The 24,197-nt window shown below is 27.5% G+C and overlaps 1 protein-coding gene across 1 annotated transcript; it reads left to right on the forward strand.

Moving 5' to 3' along the window:
* Positions 1 to 2,094: 2,094 nt before the first annotated feature.
* On the forward strand, positions 2,095 to 22,726 carry LOC129606991 (ankycorbin). The gene is made up of 6 exons (XM_055517663.1): positions 2,095 to 2,317; positions 2,482 to 2,797; positions 2,987 to 5,965; positions 9,671 to 9,950; positions 10,424 to 10,544; positions 22,350 to 22,726. The coding sequence occupies exons 1-6, from the start codon at positions 2,236 to 2,238 to the stop codon at positions 22,724 to 22,726; spliced, it is 4,155 nt and encodes a 1,384-aa protein (XP_055373638.1). The 5' UTR covers positions 2,095 to 2,235.
* The last annotated feature ends 1,471 nt before the right edge of the window (positions 22,727 to 24,197 follow it).

Raw genomic sequence — 24,197 nt, forward strand, 5'->3', positions numbered from 1 at the left:
AAGGATTATGCTTTTTTCTGATTTTTTTTAGATAGCAAAAAAAAAATTATAAATTTTTTTATAACCAATTTTACTAAATTATAAGATATTATAATTTTTGGACTGGTTAGAGGGTTAATTGACGTGGCCTGTGTACCAGATTCACTATACACCAATTAGCCCAAATGTATCGTTTTGGGTCACTACCCCGTGATGGCCAAACCATCATTGAGCGTACGATCTAAGGCACCCGGTTTTCTTGAGAAATCTATCTTAATTCCAGTTGCTAAGCTACGTTATATCGGCCAGCTCCCCCGTGACTAGTTTGGTTTCACTCAGAGTCGAACAACCACAGAGATAGACCATTTCGACTAATGGTTCTGAAATTTGAATTTAAATTGCACAATTAACAAAGAAACTGTGCAGACAGTACATGAAGCAATTAACAAAATAATTCTTGTTTTTTTTAAGATAGAATACGAGTACTATGTTATTCTATTGACGCTTTCTTGTCGGAACACGTTGGATTAGTAAATTTTATTTATCTCGCAAAATTTGAAAACGTTTATTTTTCATAGTCAACAATATGACTTTCATTTTACAATACTATATCATAAATTTGGCTGTTTCAGTTACACAGAATGAATTCTCCTTCTAAAGTCAATTATGTATTATATTTTTTTTTCTTTTAAAATTCGAAACTTCTCGGAAAAGCCTATATAAAATAAATTTAGTGTGGTCATCACATAACCGACTGTTAAAAATGTGTAAATTTGATTGCTAGTAAAGTCTCGCTTTGTACCATCCGAATTCCCTGAAAAAATCACCTACATATTTCGATAACATCTAGAAATTCAAAAATTAAATTTCAAAAAATTCCATTAGCTGGCTGTAGATTCTGTAGATATGGTAAAAAATGTGAATTCGGATCCTGCTTCGATTTTCGAGTCCTGATCTTTCCAAAAAATTTATAGGTTCATTGATTTAGCACTCCAGATTTAAATATTAAATTTAAAGGAAATTGGTTGATTACTTCCCCTTATATGTTCGAAAATGTAATGTCAAACCGGGAAAAGGTCCAGATCCTAAGGTCTGATATATCCCAAAAGTTGATCAATCCGCCTCGTAGCCGAAATAAACTCACATCTAAAATTTCTTTAAAATTGGTTCATCCGAACTTGAGATATACGCACAAGCCGACAGACAGACAGATAGATAAAAATACACACGGACAATAGACAGATATTCTTCTAAAACCAGTTCGTTTCCGTTTCACTACCATGCTGAAATGCGTTCCCACCCAAAGTTCGACATCCGAAATTTGATACTATCACGGAACTTTTCTAATTGTGTGCAAAGCGGCCTGTAATAAAGTATGAGCTTATGAAAAAGCGTTTAAGATAAAAATAAACATAAATGCAATTTGAAGGTGAGAACAAAAAACAAACAGCTTAACGTACATGATTGTTGCTATTTTGAGCGAAAAACGCTACTTGTACCGCTATATTCCAGGAGGCTAGTGATAATTTTAGTATTTCAAACTTTTTGATTTTCGTTTGATTTATTTCTTTAAAAAAATGATTTTGTTAAGTTTTGTTTAATTACATAAATATTAATAAAGTTGAAAGAAACAATATTCTATATTTCTGTAGCAAATGCTTTCAAATCTATAATAATAAGATTTTGGAAAAATTATTTCAGTTCATTTTAATATATCAACACTCTTAATTCCAAATGTTATTACTCGTCGATTATGTGTTACCTCTTGGACTATTTTACTATTGTGTATTCAATTCCTTACATGACTGTTTCTAACGAAAATAACCGGCGCTGTTGCCAAGGAGAATACAATAAACATAAACAAATAAAAACACAATAGGAGTTTCTCTTAGTTTAGCTAAAAATGTTTCATTATTTTTGTACTAGTTAAAAATATTTCTTTTGTAATTTATGAAATAGTGATAACTGATTTTAGGAAAAGAGGAGTTTAATTATAGAATACAACTAAAAATAAAGTCAAAATTGAATTAATTGAAAAGGCATATTTTCCAATGATTTGTTATTTTTCAGCCAGAAAAAGTTCATCGACGTGACCGTAAATTTAAGAACGTTCTACATTATTGCAGTAGCTGTAAAAAAACCACAGACCTCGTGGCTGCCGCCAGTGTAGCTGTTAGAGCTCCAGAATTGCTGGAGTCGGCTGATGAAGATGGATTTACACCGCTTCACTTGGCCGTTATTCAAGGTAATTTGGCTATGGTCAATTTACTTCTTGCTAATAAGGCCGATGTGAATGCTGTGGACAATGAAGGCCATTCTGTTGTACATTGGGCAACCGGTAAGTATAGGTGTATGTTACACTATTGTGAAAGTCATTTTAAATTAATATATAAAGCAATATAAAGGAATTTTTGTAAACTTTGTTTATATACATATATGTAAATTTATAATCTTCATACGACAATTTCAAAATAAAATTTAATTAGTTTTTTTTTTAAATAGTTTGTGGTGAAATTGAAGCATTACGATCAGTATTACAAGCTGGTGCTAGCGTTACAAAACCAGATATTAATGGTGGTAGTCCACTACATTACGCTGCACAAATGTGTGGTGCGCATTACGAAGGCAAATTAAATCAAGCAACATCATCCAAATTAGCATTGGAAATTTTAGCAATACTTTTAAATCATCCACAGTCATCAGTAGATGTTACAGATAAAGATGGTCGCCAACCATTGTTATGGGCCGCTTCAGCTGGCTCAGCAAAGGCTGTGATAGCACTTGTCAAAGCTGGTGCTCGAGTGGAGAGTTCTGATAAGTAAGTAAAAGAACTTTTGCTTGGAATTTCATAAAAAAATAAAGTAACTAAATTATTTTTTTGATAACTAAAACTTTCAATGAATGTATGTAATAAAAATAACACAAATATGAATGATTGATATTTTAGTGAATAAAGTACAATAAATTCCATATTTTATACACGACACTTCTTATTTTCTGCTTGTAGGGATGGTTTAACAGCTCTTCATTGCGCAGCTTCACGTGGTCATACTGAATGTATTGACACTCTTATTAGTTTATGTGGTGCGCCAACTGATTTGATTGATTCCAATGGCTGTACAGCTTTACATTATGCGGTGACTTTAGGTCATGCTGATGCCACATCACGTTTATTAGATTTAGAAGCAGATCCAAATCGCCAAGATCGTAAGGGTAGAACACCTGCTCACTGTGGTTGCGCTAAAGGTCAATTGGAAACTGTCAAAATGTTAAAAGAACGTGGTGCCAATTTGTGGTTACGAAATGCTAAAGGTGATTTACCGTTGCATGAAGCAGCAAGCTCTGGACGTCGCGAACTTGTTGAGTGGCTATTGGATCAAAGACCAAAACAAGTAAATACGACAAGTAACGACGGAAGAACGATGTTGCATATTGCAGCTAATAATGACTTCACTGATATGTGCAAAATGCTGATAGATTTTGGAGCTGATGTTAACTGCATTTATCGAAACAGTAAAGGTGTTGCAATGACACCTTTAGATTGCTCACTACAAAAAGGATTTCGTTCTACAGCTAAATTTCTCCAATCAAATAGTGGTCTTCCAGCCAGTAAATTACGTCTTTCAGGTCGTCATCCAAATGCATTTAACGAGCAAGAATTAGTTAAGCCACTTAAATATGCTGAAAAAGAAGAAGTACATGATCTTAAAAATCAGAAGAAGTATATTGTATATTCAAAGAGATCTGATTCAGAATCGTCAGGTTGTAGTTGCTCCGAACATTGGTATAAAAGAGAGCATCATGTGAACCATGTATGTAAGCATCATAGAAAACGATTGCGTCGAAGAACTAGTAGTTGTGGGGAGGTTGATGAGATCGGTAATCAAGATAGCTGCAGTGATATTTGTAGATCTAAGAGTAACATTGAAATAAGAAGAAAGAGATCTAGAGAACGGGTTTACACAAGTGATGAAGGAGACTCTTGCGAAGTTTGCTGCAGACACAAAAGGCGTTTGAAATCCAAACGAAAAGAACGTTCTCAGCAAAGACGTTACAAAGAAATAACATATTCTGAAGATGATGATGATGCAGATAGAATTAGAAATCAAAAGAGAATTGAAAGAGAAAAAGGCAAATATAGTACGAAAACAGATTCAAAAGGAAATATTTATAATGAATCGACTGTTGCAAAGAGTGAGTCAGTAGAAGACGCTGTGGATAGATCAAGTCCACCTCTTGAAAAAACCCAGCGACCTCAGTCTGCAAAAAAAAGGAGGCAGCAGTCTAAAGAGGCAACTTTTATAAAACCCGAAGTACTTGGCGACTCAATTCCTGTATCTGGCGCTTTCGACTTGACAGATGATGACGAAATACAAAAATCGGAATTGGTTGTTACTCAAGTGCAAGTCCATAAAGAGATCGAAGAAACCTCGTCTCCCTTACCACCAACCGAACAAGAAGCAGAAATGGAGGATAAAACAAAAACCGATGAATCAACGGAAATTGCAGTTGAAGAAATTTCAAAAGAAGTTAATGAGGTGATCAAAGATGCCACAGAAACAGTTGAAAAAATTTCGGAAAACCCTTTGAAAGATAGCAAAGAAGAGCTACAAGAATCCTTAGTGACAGAAGAAAAACTAGAAAAAATACCAGTCGGTGAAACCGATACGGAAAAAGAATCCGATCAACCTGCAGCAGAAAGCGCTACCAAGCCAGATAGTGAAAGCTTAATTGATGCAAATATTTCAGAAAAAGAATCTTCAGTACCAGTTGAAACTGCCGTATTGGAAGAGAATATTATAAAAAACGCTTCCGACGCTATTCCCCCTGAACTGGAAAATACAGGAGAATCTGAATTGAAGACAGTTCTTTCAGAGCAGGTAGAAGAAAAACCACAAGAAGAGGTTAAAGAAATGGATTCCACTGAAAATGTGAAAGCAGAAGTAACAAAAACAGAAAGTTTGCAGGATGATGTTACTGAAAAGGAAACAGAAGTGCCTACATATGCAGATACTGCTGAAATATCTTCAAAAACTGACGGTGAAGAAAATGTTCAGGTCACAGAGACCGAAGCAGACATGCAGATGCCAAAATTGGAAACAGAAGAAATTAAAGCTGATGAAAAACCTGACTCTATTGAAATAAATGGGAAAAAGGAAGATGAAATAGAGAAGGAAAAATTTATCGAGAAAACTGTTCAAATAGCAGAAAAAGAAGAAAATGGTTTAGCATCAGAAGCAGCCCAAGTGAATCTATTGACTCCGATTGGACGTGAACAAGAGAGTAGACGTTCATTTACTTTATTACCAGATTCTCCTGTTGCAGCCAGTGAAATAGATGAACAACAGGATGAACTTGAAGAATCTGCCTTGCGTAAAAGTAGTTTCACGGTTCTAAAAAGTGATGAGTCGGTTGAGAATTATGACATACAAAATGACGAAATGCTTGTAAATGAAAAGAGTAGTTTCCAAATTGTTTCTAGTCCAGAAAAAAAATCTACGAATAATCAAGCTTCATACAGCTCGGAAGATGCAGCCGAAGTTGATGATGAAGAAGACGAAGAGCAGCAAAATCTCAGAACTGGAGTACCAGGTGCAATATATGTAAGTAATAGAGATGGTCGCCATTCGGCAATGGCTGGATCTATTTCTGATGGTGGCAGTGGAAGAAAGAAGCGTCTTAAGCGTCGAGTAAAAAGTGGAGGTAAAGGAAGAGGCTGGAGAAGTGTCGAAGTAGATGAAGAAAGTCCGAGCGGCCAACAAGCTAGTCGCGATCAAGATTCTGGCTTTGAACCTAGTCCTAGAGCGACAAAAACTAAATTAAATACATCTTATAATTCTTACGGTAGTTTTGTTCCGAAGAAAACAATTTATGCAACAATAGATGGAAGATCGTGTAGTAGTCGAATAGAAGGTCGTAAACCCGGTGATAAAAATTCCTGTAACATGACGGCGGTTACAAAATCTATACATAGAAATATTAGAAGGTAAGTAATTATTTGCTTAAGAAAACTTTTCGAACGAAATTAAATTAGCAATACAATAAGGAAGGTTATGCGATGGCACCAAATTTCACATGTTGAATTTTCGACGTGCTAGAGAAGCGTAATTAAACTAATTTTTTCTATTTTTTGTCGGTCTGTCTGTTTGTGCAGATTAGTATCTCAAGTTAGACTGAACCGATTTTCACGAAAATTTTCACGGATGGGAAGGTTTGATCAACTTTTGGAATATGTCAGGTCTCTGGAATTGGACTTTTACTACGGGCCAATTTTATGTTTTTAACTATATATAAGAAAATAATCAGCGTCTTTTATTTCAAGTTTAATATTAAAATATTGGAAACCACCTAAGTTGTAGAAAAAGGCTTTCATTGTTTGGCAATTTACTTAACTGTACGAATTTTAAAAACCTTTTGTGAAAGTAGGTACTCGAGGGCTGCAGAATATTTTTGAAATATTTAAAATAAAAAAATAAACAATACTGTAATATCGAAATGAAATTTTAAAAAAGTTACCTATTTAAAATGTACAAAAAAATAAAGTAAATAATTGTACAAACAAACCACTTATGGTTTTGTTAGGTTGCTTTATAAAAATATTACACACTTATGCACTTTTATATATTATGTACTTGTGTACTTGTTTCTCATTTAGAGATTTTTAATACATTTTATTTTTTTACCAATCGCTATTATCAATATTTCTATTAAGAAAGTTGGGATGACAGCACCAACTTTCGGCGGAAATGCACTGCTCCATGGCAGGAAACTGTAAATAAATTTTTTTGGAGAGACTCCGTTTTGTTAATGTCTCCGAGCTTCGGCTGAGTCGATTGTGATGAAACTTTATACCTAAGTTTGCTTTGACTATATCACGGGTTAATCAAGTTCTGCGAAATGTGAGGTCTGTGGCACTGGATTATTAGATTTTTAGGCACTGGATTATTAGATTTTTAAAAAAAAATATTATGCAGATTAATTTGCGGTTTTGTATAAAACTTCTGCTATACAACGCGAAAAACAACGTTACTTTTCCGGGAAATTATGTGCAAGATCTACTGGACTTTTACTACAAGCCTAACCTTCATATTTGCATTTCCACAGATGTAATCAATTAATTCCGTTTAAATTTAATATTTAAATTCAGGTTAAAACAATGAATTGGTAAATATTTTATGAACAGTACAACTTGAAAGTTGAAGTTTCGCTAGGGCTTTATATTTTTTTAACATATCTAAAGAAATGAGTTTCTCTACGGTATACAGGGTGTCTCGTAACAATGTGCACTGCTAGATGCCATTGTATAGGCCCTCATGAGTAGACAAAACTTTTGTATGGAGACCATGTTCACAGTTTAGCAGGTTCGGAGCTACAGGAGCTTTAAGTCAATTTCGACTGATTTTTTACTTTTTGAAGGTTTAAGTATAACTCTGCGACTGTGTAAGACAGGCGCATTAATAAATATGAGTTAGAAACTTCAGATTAAGGGCTTTCTTATGAATATCCACATTAGTTATAATCTCTGCAGATTTCGGAATCACATGACTTTAAAGTTCGAAAAAGTTGAAATTTTAACTTTTCATTTTTAAGAAACGTCCATTTTCTAGGTTACGTAGCATGGGAGCTTTCTCCAATTTTAACACAGGTGGCAACCTTGACTACTGAGCTTCAATTTAGTGTACGTGTTAGCTCAGTAGTCAAATACCGTTGCCATCTGTGCTACTGTATTTTTAAGTATATATTTCAGCAGATTACGTTGCGAGCAAAGTTAATTAAATTTAACTAATTGCGTTACGTGAAAATTTATTAAATCCTTTTTTGTGCAATATCAAATGCTTGATGCAATTTGCTAAAGATTTAATTTGTGTATCTTACTTTGTTTCAATTTCAAGATAATTTTCAATATCTACTTAATTATTATGTATATCTAAGATTCTAAGGGAACATGATTCCATATTCCCAAACCATATGTATATAATATGTAGGCATATAATCTCATACATGGATCAGAAATAATATTCTTTCTCTTTCATTATTTTATTATTTTATTATTTTACAAGAGTTCTCGGAATTTTTTTTCTCTTTTTTTGGGTTTACTGATTTTGGTAAATAAACGCACAAACATACATCTAAAATGGAAAATAAAAAAGAGGATAACAAAAAATGGCTCAAGGACAAATCCTTATCAATTTCATTTCTTTAAGACTCATTTTTTGATTTATCTGAATAAATTCGTTTGACAATTTATCATCTTAGTATCTAATTTATTTACAGTATGATACAAAATTCTTAATATGGCAAATTCGAATTTACATATGAAAATTAGTGTTGTTATAATAGAAATAGAAAATATGACACATTATTCTCGTTTTACTCAAATTTTATTTTTAATTTACTTGTGTACATAACGTATTATGTAGATACCGGAAAGATTTTAATAAAGTTTTACTCTCGCGCTTTTACCAAAGATAATATAAGTAAAAAGATGTAAAATGTCACACAAAATAAGTTTTTCACGAAATAAGAAAAACTATAGTTCGAATTTGATAAATTTATAATTTTATATCATTTATATTTCATAGGAACTTCAGAGCTCTACTTCGACAGACATGCATAGAATAGCGAAAATAAGGAAAAAATAAGTAAAAAGTTTCGTTTTTCATGATAATATCTTGGTATTTTTGAGCCAAAATCTTAAATTTTAACAAATTTTCAATTACTTTCAATACAAATAAGATATGAGTTTCAAATAAGTAATTTAGCTTGTAGTTTGTAATTTAGCTTCTAAACGAATAAATTAATATTCGTTTTATTCTCTATAATTTATTTATTCTCTAACAGAAATGAATTTTAGAGAATAATAAATAAAAAAATTTTGCTGAGTCTTTTAAATATCTGAATTAATTTTTTTCACAATTAATTTACTCTTTTGTAATCAAAGTTTATTAATTGATATATTCACTAACTTTGTACAACATTATAATTAAAAACTGTTGCCGCATAGCGTTCATTTGGGTTCAAGAAATAAATCAGGCATAACTTTATGAAATCATATGAGCACAAATCAATTCATAAGTTTGATTTAACTAAGTTTAATGTATGTATTTATTTCGGTGCTCTTGATTTTGCTATCTTATTAGATATTATTTCTTCACATTGTATGGATTTGATGTAGGTATATCTTACCTATACCCAATAGAAAATCACATATTTGATATCCTTTATTTATTTGCATAATGACAAAACATTTTTATATGTTATAAATTTTTTTTATGTGTATATATTTTGAAAGACGTTAGTATAGATCTTTTGAGTTACCATACACGTACCACCAATTTAATTTTGTTATTATGATGTTCATTTTAACGTATATTTTTGCTAATTTTGAGTTTCATATACAAATAAATATAAGAAAATCAAATATATAGCAATACAAAATGTTCTCTTTTTGCTAAGATTATTATTATGTACAATGCTATGTAAATGCAGACAGGCAATACCTGTTCAAATCAATCTTGAAATAAAGAGGAATAAAAAAAAAGAAGAAAAAAAATTAATTTTTTTTTGTGCCTTCAAATATATAATAATTATATTTTATTATTATGAACGTTATTGTACATTTTTAATATTATATTATTTATATATATATAAATATACATATATACATATAATATTTAATATATACTTTTAGATATTATATGGAGCGTAAGATATTTCAACATCTTTTAGAATTGAAAAGCCTCCAGATACGTTCTAGTAAATTAAATGAGGCTGTTCTAGTTAAACGAGCTGTTGATGATTATCATAAATCTTGTATTGCTTTAGGTGCTGAAACTGGAGGTTCATTAAGAAGATATCCGTATACTGAATATACATTTAAAAATTTTGAAATGTTCTTGTATGAAACATTAAAATCCTTACAAAAACCTGGTACATATAATTTTCAGAATATTAACGAAGTATACGAAGAGGTATGTATATATACATATACATATATATTTATATAATATATATGTTCATTATAATAAATATTTGATACAAAATTATGGAATCAGATTATCATATTGAATATTGTAATATTATTTCTTTATATTAAGGTATTATTTTAAAACATACATATATGTATATGTATATAATAATATTCAAGGTTTTAAAATTTAATTCAATTGGATTGAAAATTTTCTTTTTATATTTTATAAAAGATTTTTACTGATCATTTTAAATTTAAGTACATATTATTTAATGCCTAACAAAGAACATAAGAACATTTAAATAATGTAAAATGTATGTGGTAACATAAAAAATTATGAGTTTCTAAGAACATTTTTGGTTAATTTAATTTACTATATAATATTTTTTAAAATAAATTTTAATATTTTATATTATTGAAATGATTGCATTTGATTTTTATTACTTTTTAATGTGTTCTTTTGCTTTATTTTAGGCTGAGAGACGATTAAGTCCAGATTATAATACTTATGAAAAAGCTTTACAATGTACAACCAAAACACATAGATGTCTTCATGCTGCTCATGCCTATACTGGTATACCATGTGCTGCTTATAGTAAGTTTTAATTGTAATTATTAGATTTAGATCCATAATGAATATCACATTGCGTTTTTATTTGTCTTTTCACTTAAAGAAGAAAGTATTAGCAGAACTGTAAAATTTAATTTTATTTGAAAAACCATCCACACTTTGTGCATTTTTATGTTAAATTGTAACGTTGCCAATGGATGTGTTTTAAATTATTAAATAAAAAAAAACGTTAAAAATTAAATTAAATTTTATATCCATTTTATTATGTAAGGATTTCGTGTACGTAAATAGCTTACACTGGGAATTTGATGTTAATATTATGTAGTAATTATTAGAGGATTATTATTTTTGAAATGAGGGTATCTTGTACAAACCGAAATATTTGGTATTTAAATGTAATTATAGATTCACACGTTAAATCCTTATCACTTATTCTAAAACAACTTAGCACTTTTTCTGAAACACAGTTAAGAATTATTTCAAGTTTCTTTAATACCCAGTATTTGGTTCTTTGATTATATCAAATTTAAAATTTATTTTGCATTTAAAAAATTATCCAAATTTTTGCAGAATGTTCAAGACTTGATGATAAGTTAAGAATTGTAAAAAGAGTACGTTTTGTTTGAATTTCTTAAAAACATAAGAAAGAAAGTGAAAGAAGGTGAAGGAACCAGAAATATTCTTTAATATTTTTTATTCTTTTAAGTTCTGTCTATTATTTCGCTTCAATAATTCATTCAGAGGTGGACTATGATGGTGAGCTAAAAAACGTTAAATATATATATGCCTGAGATATATGTAGATATAAATGTATGTTTTTTATTAGTGTCTGACTCGACTTAGCCATGTTTGTTCGTAAAAACATGCGATACAACTTTAAAAACAATTTGGTCTCAGAATCTATAAAGTTTATAGTGTTCAAATGTTGCATAAATTAATGAAATAACAGAGCCACTATTCCACTAAAATTTTGTTGTTGTTTTATAAGTTCTGGCAGTAGTTTCCGCTCCATAAATAATTTGTTCAAATTTCAGAATTCATAAAACCAATAGTATTCAAATGTCCTAATAAATGTCTTAATTTTAGTAATAAGACTATTGAACTATTAATGAATCCTTTTGTCAACTGTAACATAGGTTCTGAAAAATATTGCAATTATAGTGCCAACTCTATTTTTTCTGCTTTCTGCATTTTTTCTATGCATTTAATTTCCAGGAACAAAAAAGTTTCGGTACAAATGCTTTAAAAGTTTGAAATAATGCACTACTAGATATGATGACGTACATTATGTTAAAACTTCTAAAAAGAAATTCAAATAGTAAATTAGTATTTTGAGAAGAAAATATTAAATTCAAAAAAAATATCTTTAAAATATTATAAAAATTTGTCTTTCTTCTTTGAATTTTAATACAGTATTATTTCATAAAAAAAGGGCGAAAAATAAAATTTTTGCTAATTAAGTTTAATCTGTAGTTCAAGAATACCGCTTAAATCAAAGCCGTATACTATATAAAAGGGATATTTAAGAAAAAAAAGGAAAGTATGTGAAAAAAATCAAACCAATAAAGTCCTAAGTTAATTGTTACCTACAATAAATAATTACAAAAATGAAAAGAAAGACTTTTAATTTGACTTTTAAATTGTTTAGAGACCATTATTTTAATTATAATTTTTTTTTTCCTTTAAAAAAAATCACCTTAAAATAGTCGTGACGAAAAAATAAGAAAAAGAAAATGTACAAAAGGTGCCCATGATTTTCAAATGTGAAATTTTTCAAATAAAAAAAAAAGATCGAAACAGAAAAAGAAAATAATACTAAAGAAAGAGAAAAATAAATTAACCCAAAATTAACCCAAATCTTAATAAGAGAAAGAAAGGAGAAGAGAAAACAAAACAAAAAATAAACATCTTTTTAATTCATTCAATCTTTTCAATTAAATTTTACCGGACCATAATAATAAAAGAAGAAGAAAAAAGTAAAATATGAAAGAGAGATTAGAAAAGAAACAATTTTTATTCTAAACGTAAAGATAAAAATAGAGCGAACAGGAAAAAAATAAAGAAAAATAGTATAAAGAAAAAGTTAGAATTGTAGGAATGAGAAAGGAAACATCATAAAGGATGTTGAAGATCAAATAAAAAAAATCTCGTAAAAAAATCCGTGCTAAAAAGAAACCAACTGGCAGTTTTACCACGAGTTGAGCAATAAGCATATTTTTCGTTTTTATTTTTCCTTCTTTAATTTTTCCAGATTTTTCTCTTTTATTGCTTAATTTTATTTTATTCTTGTGACAAATATATTTTAATTATAACACTCCTTTTATTATTCCTTTTTTTTTTTTTGAAAAAAAATTTTAAAAAATTTTACAATATTGTAGAACAGTTTCGAGCAAATATTTGTTGCAGTTTCCAGTTCTTTCTCTCTCTCTCTAATATTATAACATTATAACAAATAAATGTTTCGGCTTACAGTTTATCATGACTCCGACTTCCATTTATTATAGGGTTATCATGAATACTAGTTTAAGAGTACAACTTTACCTTTTTAAGGTCTATAGTCGTCTATTAACAGACGAATTGTTTATTGGAATTGTTTTTTTTTCTACCAGAACATCAAAACTAACTTATAACTATAAATTAGATTAAAAGGACATCTATAAAGATATTAAGCTATGTACTGGAATAGAAGTGGATGCTCTCTTAAACTATATTACTTTATAGCAAAAACTGTCCCAAACTATTATGAATAGCAAAAATATTGTAAGAATCGTAATAATGAAAAAATATCAAAATAATTAAATAATTAAATTTTTTGTTCGAAAACAAAAATAAATATCTTACTTTTTTTTTCAATTCTATTTTTCTGATCCAATGAATTTAGAATATAATTACTGGATTTCATCTAAAGAAATTTGAAATTTGGTGGGGAAGTAGTGTTAGTTCTGAGGTTAGTTCACAAACATGAAAGTATGAGGTTCACACTGTCACTTGTAAACTATTCTGTGCAATGCAATAATAATGGACATAAATATAAAGTCAAACAATTAAAACAATCAAATTTGATGAACATTACCCTTTTTTACTTTTTTGTAATTCTAACAAAATCTTATTTCTTTCTTTTAATATGTTAATAGAAATTTGAACCACAAATAGTGTTAATTTTCAAATGACTATCCCTAGATCATTTTACGACCTATGAATTACTTTTATTTCAAATAATTATTCTACGCGTTTATGCGTTTAAAACACATAGTTTTGCTGATTTTTTCGCAAAATAAGCGTTATTTGGAACTAAAAATCAATGTTAACCAAGCAATTAATTCTCAATAATTTGTACGAATACTCCCATATTTTATAAAGGTTTCTGTTTTGACATACATAAATAATTGTTGCGTTGATTATATATGTAAAATATAAGCATGTATTATTTTTGAATTTAATTAGAATTAAATTAAAGTAATTCTATTAATTTTTATAATTGTTGTAATTGTGTAAAACGATAATCAAAATTTAAAATAACCATAGAATTTACATGTATATGTTCCTGCATAACTACAGGACGTTTGCATATGTATTAATTTTTGATATAACGTGATTTTTTTTAAAATTGTCTTGGCCAACTCTTTAATTTCTTAGGCAGACTATATATAAAAATTTTAAGAACAATAAAATCCCTTCTATTTATTCTTTTATAAAATCATTATCATTATAATGTACACAACTTTTTACATTATCAACATCCGCTTTTTCTCCCATCTTTTCATTTCTCGCTTTCTCTGTTTCGTTTTGTTTCTTCTATATACATACTACTATATGTATAATAATATGATGTACTACACCTCTAGTATTTATTAAAAAACGACAATTTTCAATCTAGGTAAACAAGCATACAAATTTATAATTATAATAATCATAATACGGTCGTAAGGATATACAAAAGACGTGACGTTCTGCTTACTAATATGAAATAAACTGTGATGGTGTGAAATTTTCCATAATGATGGTGAGATTTTGTCCATTTTAATTCTTAACTTTCATTTTATTTTGTCCATTTATAGCATATTTTTATAGATGTCTATATAATTTCTTTCTATTTAAATTTCATAGAAGGTTTCTCAAAGTATATACACATATATGTATGTATGCATTTGTAAATGTACACATTTATAGATAATTATGTATCTGTGTGTAAAAGAAGATGTAATTAAGATTTATTTAGAGAAAAATTATTTTCTATCCTTTAATGAGGATATCTTTTTAGTCCATTCTTTTGTTTAATTTTTTACTCGTTCCATTTTGTGTGTTATTTTTCATTCTCTTGCTTAGCCTAGGTTCCCTATCTTTTTTTTTATTCCCTCTATCAACTGCCATTTTTTAGCACTTTTCCAAAAAATTTTTTGAAAAAAGTGCTTATTAGTTTCACTCTGTCCGTCCGTCCGTCCGTCCATCCGTCCGTCCGTCCGTCCGTCCGTGGACACTTTTTTTGTTTACAAAACTTCTACACCCTTTAAGATAGAAAGCTGAAATTTCATACGTACATAGATCTTCACTAGAAACTTATTTCCGTAGAACAAAATTTTTAACTATCTCCCCCCCTCTAGAAATTATACCCCCCCAAAGCACTAAAAATGGCCTTTTTTAAATATTTGTTGCAATGAAACCATAACCATTTTTGAAATTTTGCAAACGCAGAAAGGCGGTAGCTTGCTTCCCCTAGCGCGATATACTATAGTTAAACTTTAGAAAAACAAAATGGCCGTTCAAATTTACCGTTATCTAAAGTCCTTTTTTTCCAAATTTTTGATGTCGTTTTTCTTCTAGACCCCAGCCTGTAGAAGCTTGAAATTTTAGGAGCTTTTAGACATTAACAAATAGTTTATTTTGTTTGAAGAAAATTTTTTTCCATCTCCACCCCCTCTCAAGTTATCACCTCTTGAAATTCGTAAAATTTGAATTTTTGACACCTTATATTTCCGAAACCGCAAGGTTTTCCAAATTTTTATAAACGCAAAAAGCTAACGGTAAATTCCATGAAATTAAAAAATATAATTATTTTTCTTAACTCACACAATTAACCCTTAAAATCGAGCGTTATGTTAACCCCGTTTTATATTAATTTTTGTTTTATTTCAAACACTGCATATATGCGTCATCCTAAATATATGCAATTCTAGAAATAGTTTTGTATATGAATGAAAATAATTTTAATAGTTTGATAGGTATACATAGACTGTATTTAAAAGCAGAATTTTCACTTGTTGAAGGGAAAAGTGCTACAATACAAACCATTGGTTTGACCCAACTTTATTTATTTTTCTTTCTATTTAAAATTTTTTTTTCCTTTATCACGTTTGCTTTTTATTTTACCGTGTAGTTCGGTGTTGTTTAGATCTATATTTTTCTGTAAGTTTGAGAAAATTAACGAAGCTTGTGATAAGTGTTTTAGAGTGTTTAATATAAGAATGAATATTATTATGTTTGCATCTGTATATAAAATATATGTACATACATTAAACATTTTTCTAATTTTCTAGTATTTTCTTGTTTTTGAGCTCAAAGAAAACTTCTTCCTTTATTTAATTTTTCTTTTTCAAATTGAATTGCAATGATTAAGAAGAAATAAAGGAAATTTTGTTACAATTGAGAGTAAAGTATTTTTTGAAGAAATGGTTGCACTGAAATCAAAATTAATTATAAATGATAAGGTGTTTCAGAAATAGTCGAATTAATCTATTCAAATTTTTATCTAAAAATCATGCTTTTTTATTTATGAAATCTTTAACTAAACATGCTAATAAGCTGTCACTAGTTCAATTTTAGGTGTTCATGACAAATTTGAAATAGCTTTTTCACTCATATTTCGATATTCAGTTTGTAGTTAAAAGTTTTGTTTACACATATTTTTAGAATAAAATTTGCAAATACATTCTGGTTTGGTGATGATGTGTATGTTTTGTGTTTGATGATGACGTTCTAGTCTAAAAGGGCTAAAAAAGTCTATAAGCATAATCAGATTGGTGCAATATAACTATAGAAAGAGAAGTTTTCAAAATTTTTTTCGGGACATGATTAAAAATCTACCTTTTAAATTTGTTTTTAGTGCGTCGAAACCAATCACCGCATTGAAGTCACCAGTTTCAAATAAAAAATTTAATTACTATATATATCAGCGTAAAGTTTAAAGTTAGAAAATTGAAAATAACTGTGATCGTATATGGGTTAATTTTAATTAATATTGTTAAGAAGCTTTTGTTTTGTACCAAGAAGTTCTGAAAATTTTCTATAATATTACAGTCTGTTAAATAATTTTCTTTTAGAATAAAGCTTGAAAACTCATTGAAAAAATTTTCAATATATTTCATTTCCTTTTCTTTTTTTATTTTTGTCTAGATTTCAAATAAATTCTTAATAAAAGTCTTATATATTTCCTTTGTAACCGTGTTTCTTTTGTGCTTGAATAAATTTATGCAAGCAGAAATTGAAAAAGCGCAATGGCCAGCCTTTTAAAAACTTTTCTATTTTCAATTCACCTCTTTGATATTATTTAAAAAAAATTATTTTAATTGTTGATATTTCCTCTGTAATTTTTTATTATTACATTTATATTTTCGAAAAAGTTGAATAAAACTTAATTTAAATTAGAAAAAAAATTATACAAAGCAATTTTATTATGAATTTGCTTGTTCAAGCACTGTTGGTTTCCTTATTGCGTAATTACCGTCTTTTCTTTTCTTTTAACGTTGTATATTCTCGATAAAATGAGAAATTTCAAAAAACACTAATGTAACTGACGAATGCTTGATTAACATTTCATTGCTAAATTTACTAAAATTCATTGAACATTATCTAAACACTTAACATGGTCTGGATATCAAAGGTTCAATGCTCTCTAAAAGCTTGAACCTTTACTGAAAAACCCATTTTTAATGTAATTTAAGAAAACTGAGATAAAAAATATAATGAAAAATTAAAAAAAACTGCCTTTTATGTATACATTAGTTTCCATAAAAAATTAAAAGAGGTTAAAGGTTTCTTAAAAAAATTTTGAGATATCGTCTGCAATTTTAAAACACAAGAAATTGGTTTCACTAATAGTCTCAAGAAAATTTTTGAAATGTTTTGCAAAGCTTTGAGAATTTTAGAACAGTTCTACTAGGTGTATTCTTGGGTTTGTTATAGTAATTTTTTTTGTAGCATTTCATGTATGTATCGTTCATGACCACGTCTTATGTGTTACGTTCGAAAGAATTCAATATTTATCCACTTTTTCACTTGTTTTGGCTGGAAACTTGTGACAACTACATGTCCAATGTTCTTTTCCAATGTATATCACATATCCCCAAAGAAAATTTTCTTAATCCATCAAATAATATAATCTTTAGTGCCAATTTGCCAGCTAAAACAAAAATATATTAATATTAATGAACATATTTCTGTTTAATATTGACGTTGAGATTTGTGAAGTGCGAAAAGAAGCAAAACCAAATAAAAACCATCGCATTTATTTTTATAATATGCAAAATTTGAAAACTGAGAACCGGTCATTGTTTCATCTCTTTTTCATTTGTGCGTAAACGAGTAGATTTGCTTGAAAATTGCAAGCTCTTCGTTGAACAATTAAAGGAAATTAAGAAAACTATAGAAAGTTGGAGTTCTATTTTCTTACAAAAATTAAAAAAATTTAAGGTTATGTAAACCGTTTTTAGCAAGTTAAAATATTCAAACAAATTATTAAAGATTTTATTAATGACCTGCAAAAAATGCAAAGCAGAAAATTACAAAAATATTAGCATAATTTCTCGTAGCATTACAAGTATTCGAAATAGGAAATTAAAAAGTTTTTTGAAAAATATTTGAATATAAGAGAGAATTTCAGAGATGAAATTTACAATTAGTGTTCTATATCTATTTAAATATCTACATTTTTAGGTTTAAAGATCTTTTTCATTAAACTTATTTCAAGTTTTAGAGGTTTGCCTTCTAGTAAATTTATTCCAATACAGTTTAATTGTGATTTCAACATTCCGAAGTGTGGTTGAAACTTATTCAAAAGTAAAATAGTATAATTTTCGTTAGTATATAGTTAAATTTTAATTACTTTTTCAAATATCTTATACAATTTTTATATATTAAGGAAAATTACACTCTATATATTATATTACCAATATGTATGTGAATATGTACGTATATAGCAATTGAGGAAATTTTAATCTGCTTAATTATCTTTATAAACTATCGTATTATACTTTTAGGTATGTGTAAATATCCTGGTTTAGGTATAAGAGAATACCTTTTTACAGTTTTAATCTTGAAAAAAGTTTTTAATTTGAAAACTTTAACTAATAAGAAATTAAAAGTAGAAGATCGAAATAAAAGTGTTCAATTTGTATCGATTAATTTCAATTTTAATAGTAATGATAATATTAAAAAGTTTCTCTTGACTATCTAGTAAATGAATAAGAACATTTTATATTATCCGAATGCTATAATGCGAACATGAAATTAAAATAAAGTTCTTCGTTTTTTTTTTTTAAAGTTCAATTTTAATCGTAATAATTAACGATTTTTAGAGTTAATGATGGCGAATTTTCATGTTGATTGGAATAAAAAGTTTAAAACTATTATGTAAACAAAATAAAATTTAAAATAATGCCGAAAAATTAAAAAAAAAGAAATTTTCTTTTTGATAGTGTGAAATTAAAAATACTTTAGGATATCTAAATTTAGTTCAATTCAAGTTTTTTAATTGTTTGCATTAATGTAGCCAAAAAGCAATGCTCGATTACATAGTGTATATTTATATATTATGTAATTGAGAAAAATATATAAAAAAATAAATGTTTGAGGAAATATAGAATTGGATGTCAATTGTAGATTGCAGAATGGGGCCACGATGTACCGCGACTTAAAAGATCAATTGTGTATCCCAGAGACCATCCAGTGTATTGCCTAGAGAACTCTCCCGAGACCCATATGCTTGGTGAATCCGAGGAAGTTCTCCGGGGAAATGTCCCTCAATGACATGCCCACCATCGAGGAACTACCTAAGTTGTCCTACAAGATCCGTCAGTCCTACAAGCTCAATTTTCATAGATGTCTCTTAAGTTCATAGTGTCCTCGGCCTCACATAATTCCTCGGCATTCTTATAATTACTTTAAAGCGATTTCGGTTGCAATTGCTCAAAAGCCCTTCTGCTTGCCGAAATCCCGGATGAACTTCCCATAGCTCAAGCCTTCTCTCCTCCACTTCGCCTCTTAGCACCTCACACATTTTACTTGGTCCGATTTCGCAAAAGGACTCCTGCCAGACAAAATAGGACTTAGCCTTCCGTTTTACTAGCATATCTGCTTCGTTGTTTCCTCATAAATTGGATGTAATTTTGATACTGTATATAACACGACAAGGACTGACTTGAAATCCTGTTTGATTACAGAAATTCAATAAATTGGGTGAGTCTGTAAAGAGTGCAATACTCTATAAAATTATTGCTGGTAAAATCAAAAATGTTTAGAAATTTTTACTTAAGAGAAAAAGAACTTTTTACTAAAAGGTTTTGGAAAGCGTTAAATAAGAGGGGTAATTTTTCCAGGATAATCCTATATAAAAGCTAACTTTAGTATTTCAAGGATTAATTTAACATACAGTTATTTTTTCCAACTTTTTCTAGGTTTTCTATTCACTAATTTCAGTAATATTTAAACTTAGCATTAATTAGATGATTTCGAATTTGAAATTTAAAATTTTATAGAAGGCTATTTTGATTGTGAGTTCGATTAACTATTTTGATTAACAAATTTTTTTCAATTGGGTTTTGAATAAAAAAGCCTTGTATGATTTCCCATTGAATTGGAAAATCAACAGGTAAAATATATGCATGCAGTTTTTATGTTGTATAAAATATGTGTAGATAATCCATGATTTCGTTCTATATGATTTCGTGTAATATAATTATAATTATATTCCAATTCATAAAGTACAATTAAGTGTACTTAAATTCTTAATTTAATAATATTAACTTATTTATTTTTGAATTATAAAAATCACTATAATTCTATATAATGAACATTAAATTTTAAAATGCAACAATCATACTAAAATAATTTTATGAGATTAAAATAACTTGTGTACAAAATTTAATTCATAACACACACTCTAACTAAAAATTATTTGTTCAAAATTTTTAAAACATTTTTATATGAAATAATTTTTAATAATTTAAGTTGCGACTGAACGTGACATAAATTGTTTTATAACATTTTACTTTTCTGTTTTTTTCTTGTACAACTTCTTCCATTTTCTTCCTGTTATTGGACAGGGTGACACAGCATTCTATATTTTCAATATATAAATGTATAAATATCTACGATTACTAATATTACAAAACATTAAAATCTATATAAATTGAGAAAATTTATAATCTTATATTACATCGAATCTGTTTCTTATAACATCTTATATAATAGATTTATTATAAATGAATAGTTGTGAAAAAAAAAAATTCATAAAACATTAAAATTGTAAGTAGAGTTTCTTCAAGTGGCATTATATCAATTTATCTTCATGGATTCATGATATTTAATGGAAAATTTTTGTAAAAACAAAAATTAAAAAATCTTTAGAATAAATTTTATATTCTCGATGCATAAGATGCAACATTGTGTATATAGCGTTATCGATAATTTTTTAATATCAGATTGAAAATCATTGCTCTATATTCAGCTTGTTTTTTTCTAGGAGCGATGCAGTTGATATGCTTATATTTGTAAATTATTTTATTGTCTTTTTTTTCTGATTAAAAATTTGGCAACGCAATTAATAATAATTGTATCAGAAATTTTTTAAAATATTGAGACATAGCTTGATATTGAAGTCGGTTTCGACATATTTACATTAATTTTTAATTTACTTTTCAAGTTTTAGTTATGGAAACGTATGGTTTACTTAAATACATTGCTGCTTTTCAAATACTTTAACTTATACCGGAAACTCATTGATATACATCATGATAAAAATATTGCTTTAAATTTTGTTAGACTATCTATTTTTCAGAAGAAAAATTATTGGCATCCTAGTAAAATTTGAGATAATAAAGTTAATGTTATGCAGAAATAAAAAAAAATTGTTAATGTCTATTTGATAAGACGATTTTATGGAAAACTAAATTATTAGCAGCAGATACGTTTACTTAATTTAGATCTTAATGCAAGTTAATGACACGAAACTCAGAAAAACATGTAATCAACCGAGAAAAATACACTATCAACGTACCATAGTACGAGTACATTATGTTTTCCCCCCTTTTTGTAAAATTCAATAAGTACTCGTAAAAACCAACAAAAGAGAATATTTTTTTTTATCCTAAGTGACAACTGTTTAAATATTTCTCAAATAAAAATAAAAAATTGTAAAAAAAAAAAATTCTTGTTTAAAAATTAAAAATCTATCTCACGTTTTTCTCTTAACTTTTGTGTTGATAGATGTATGTTTGTATATATGTTTGAATGTTATGCATACCAGCTTTAAGATCTTTCATAATAAGTGTACAAAAATAACTTGTACAAGTAAATTTTTAGAATTTTGCAAGTCTGTTCATATATATATATATATATATATATATAAATGTATATATTATGTAAACAGAAGAAAAGTTCTTAAAATTCTGTTTTTTCTCAGTTTTTTTTTTGTTGTTTTCGTTTTCTCCTTCTTAACACGTCATAACTTTTCTTTTTTCCAAAAAATTTTTCTCATAAATTGAAATCTAATTCAATAAAAATTTTTACTCATGTTTTTTTTTTCTTTTTCTTTCTCTTTCTTATAATCATTTTCAGTTCCAATGATGAATCACCATACAATGCCAAAATTTGGTTTTGGTTCTTATAAAAAATCTGGTGTTGGTAGTTTTTATTTACCAAAAATTTTAACAAGTCCTGTCAAATGTGGTACATCAAATACTAAAACTGTTATTAGTGGCAGTGGTGGTGCTGGCGGTACAAGAGTCTCTTTAGAATTATCACATGGAAAAACTAAACAACTGATATCATTACCATCAGAAAAATTAGATAGTAATAAACGTTATTATGTAACATTTACTGTTAAAGGTTCCGGTGAAGGTACAGTTACAGGAAGTCCTGGTAAAACTAAAATTGAATTATCATCTGATGGTAAAGTTATACAACAGACTGATGTAACACCAATTGAAAAATAATTTTTAAGTGAGAAGCGAATACAAAAAAAAAATAAATAAAGCAGATGGAAAGAGGAAATATTATAAAATTAATTTTTGAAATGAAAGCTAAAAAAAAAAGTAAAACATTAAAATGTAAAAATAAAAAATTTAATATTATGTATAAATGACAGTAAATTTATATATAATTTAATTTAAGAAAAAATAAAAAAAAAATAGGATATTGTATATGGAAAGAAATAAAGAGAGTATGAAAGGGAAATAGAAAAAACAGGAATAATTTTTTTCAGAAGGAAGTTTTGATTTATCATAAAAAATTAAAACAGAAATTTAAAAAAAAGCCACGCAAACCTATATATTTTTAAAAAAATGTGTTATAAAAGAGAAAATAAAAGTATATTTAGATGAAATAAAGATATATACATTAATGTACTTGTATTTAATATGTATAAGTATACATGTACATCATATGCAATAAAATGTAGAAGGATAAGTGTCTCTGCAAAATAAATGCATGCATTTTGTGTTCAATTCAATTAAATTTAAAATAATATGTTATTCATAATAATATGTCGTATATTAAAAAAAAATTATATATATTATTAGAAAACTTCTGGAAAATCTTTCATAGAAAAAATTAAATATAAATGTATTTTGAAAAAAAAAAAAAATAAATTAAAAAGTTTAAAAAATAAAGAAAAATATTCTAATTTAATATCCTGTTTATGAAGTAGATACTATAATATATTTATTATTAAAACACAGAAAAGAAAACAAAAAAGAAATATAAAAGCATAAAATATTTTATTGATTTGAAAAAAAAAAACAAAAGCAAAAATAATAAAAAAGGAAATAATGTAGTCCTGTACTATAAATAATAAAATATCCTTGTAGATAAAAATGTTTCTAGTAAAACAAAAAATAAATTGAAAAAAAAAAACAAAACAAATTTAATTTATTATTTTTTTCCGCTTTGTAAATACAAAAACGTAGCTACTATATACAACAAAAATTAAAACCAAATAATTCTATAAAAAGGACATTAAAGTTAATTAAAAATATTGAAAATAAAAAAATAAAATGTTCAATAATTGAAACCTTTAAATTGAATTATTTATGTATATATGTATGTATTTTGTAAAATCATTTTACACTAATATTTATCGACAAAATAATTTTTTTTTTTTTGGCGAAATTTCAAAGTTTTGTTGTATAGGTCAATTTTCACGGTCTTATAAATATACGAATTTATTTTTATATTAATTTTTTTCACCATAGCTACCTACTCTTTTTATAAAAAAAAAAAATATGCTTGAATATTTTAATTTTAAATGATATTAATTTCAACATAGAATTTCAGATTCAACCAATTTGGTGGTTGGAATCATATTTCAAATTGAATTGAAAACAAAATTTATATATGAAGGCGTATAGACCTTCAATTATTAAAATTTCAATAAGGTCTCAAAATATTTCAAAAAAATAAGAAATT

This window comes from Condylostylus longicornis, unplaced genomic scaffold (genome assembly GCF_029603195.1).
Source record: "Condylostylus longicornis isolate FDR11 unplaced genomic scaffold, ASM2960319v2 ptg000023l, whole genome shotgun sequence".
Classification (NCBI taxonomy): domain Eukaryota; kingdom Metazoa; phylum Arthropoda; class Insecta; order Diptera; family Dolichopodidae; genus Condylostylus; species Condylostylus longicornis.

Excerpts from the sequence above, each read along its gene's own strand:
- LOC129606991 (XM_055517663.1), top strand. The coding sequence starts at position 2,236 with ATGGTCAATTTACTTCTTGCTAATAAGGCCGATGTGAATGCTGTGGAC. Across the intron at positions 2,318-2,481 it reads TGTTGTACATTGGGCAACCG|TTTGTGGTGAAATTGAAGCA; the intron begins GTAAGTATAGGT and ends TTTTTTAAATAG. Across the intron at positions 10,545-22,349 it reads TATACCATGTGCTGCTTATA|TTCCAATGATGAATCACCAT; the intron begins GTAAGTTTTAAT and ends AATCATTTTCAG.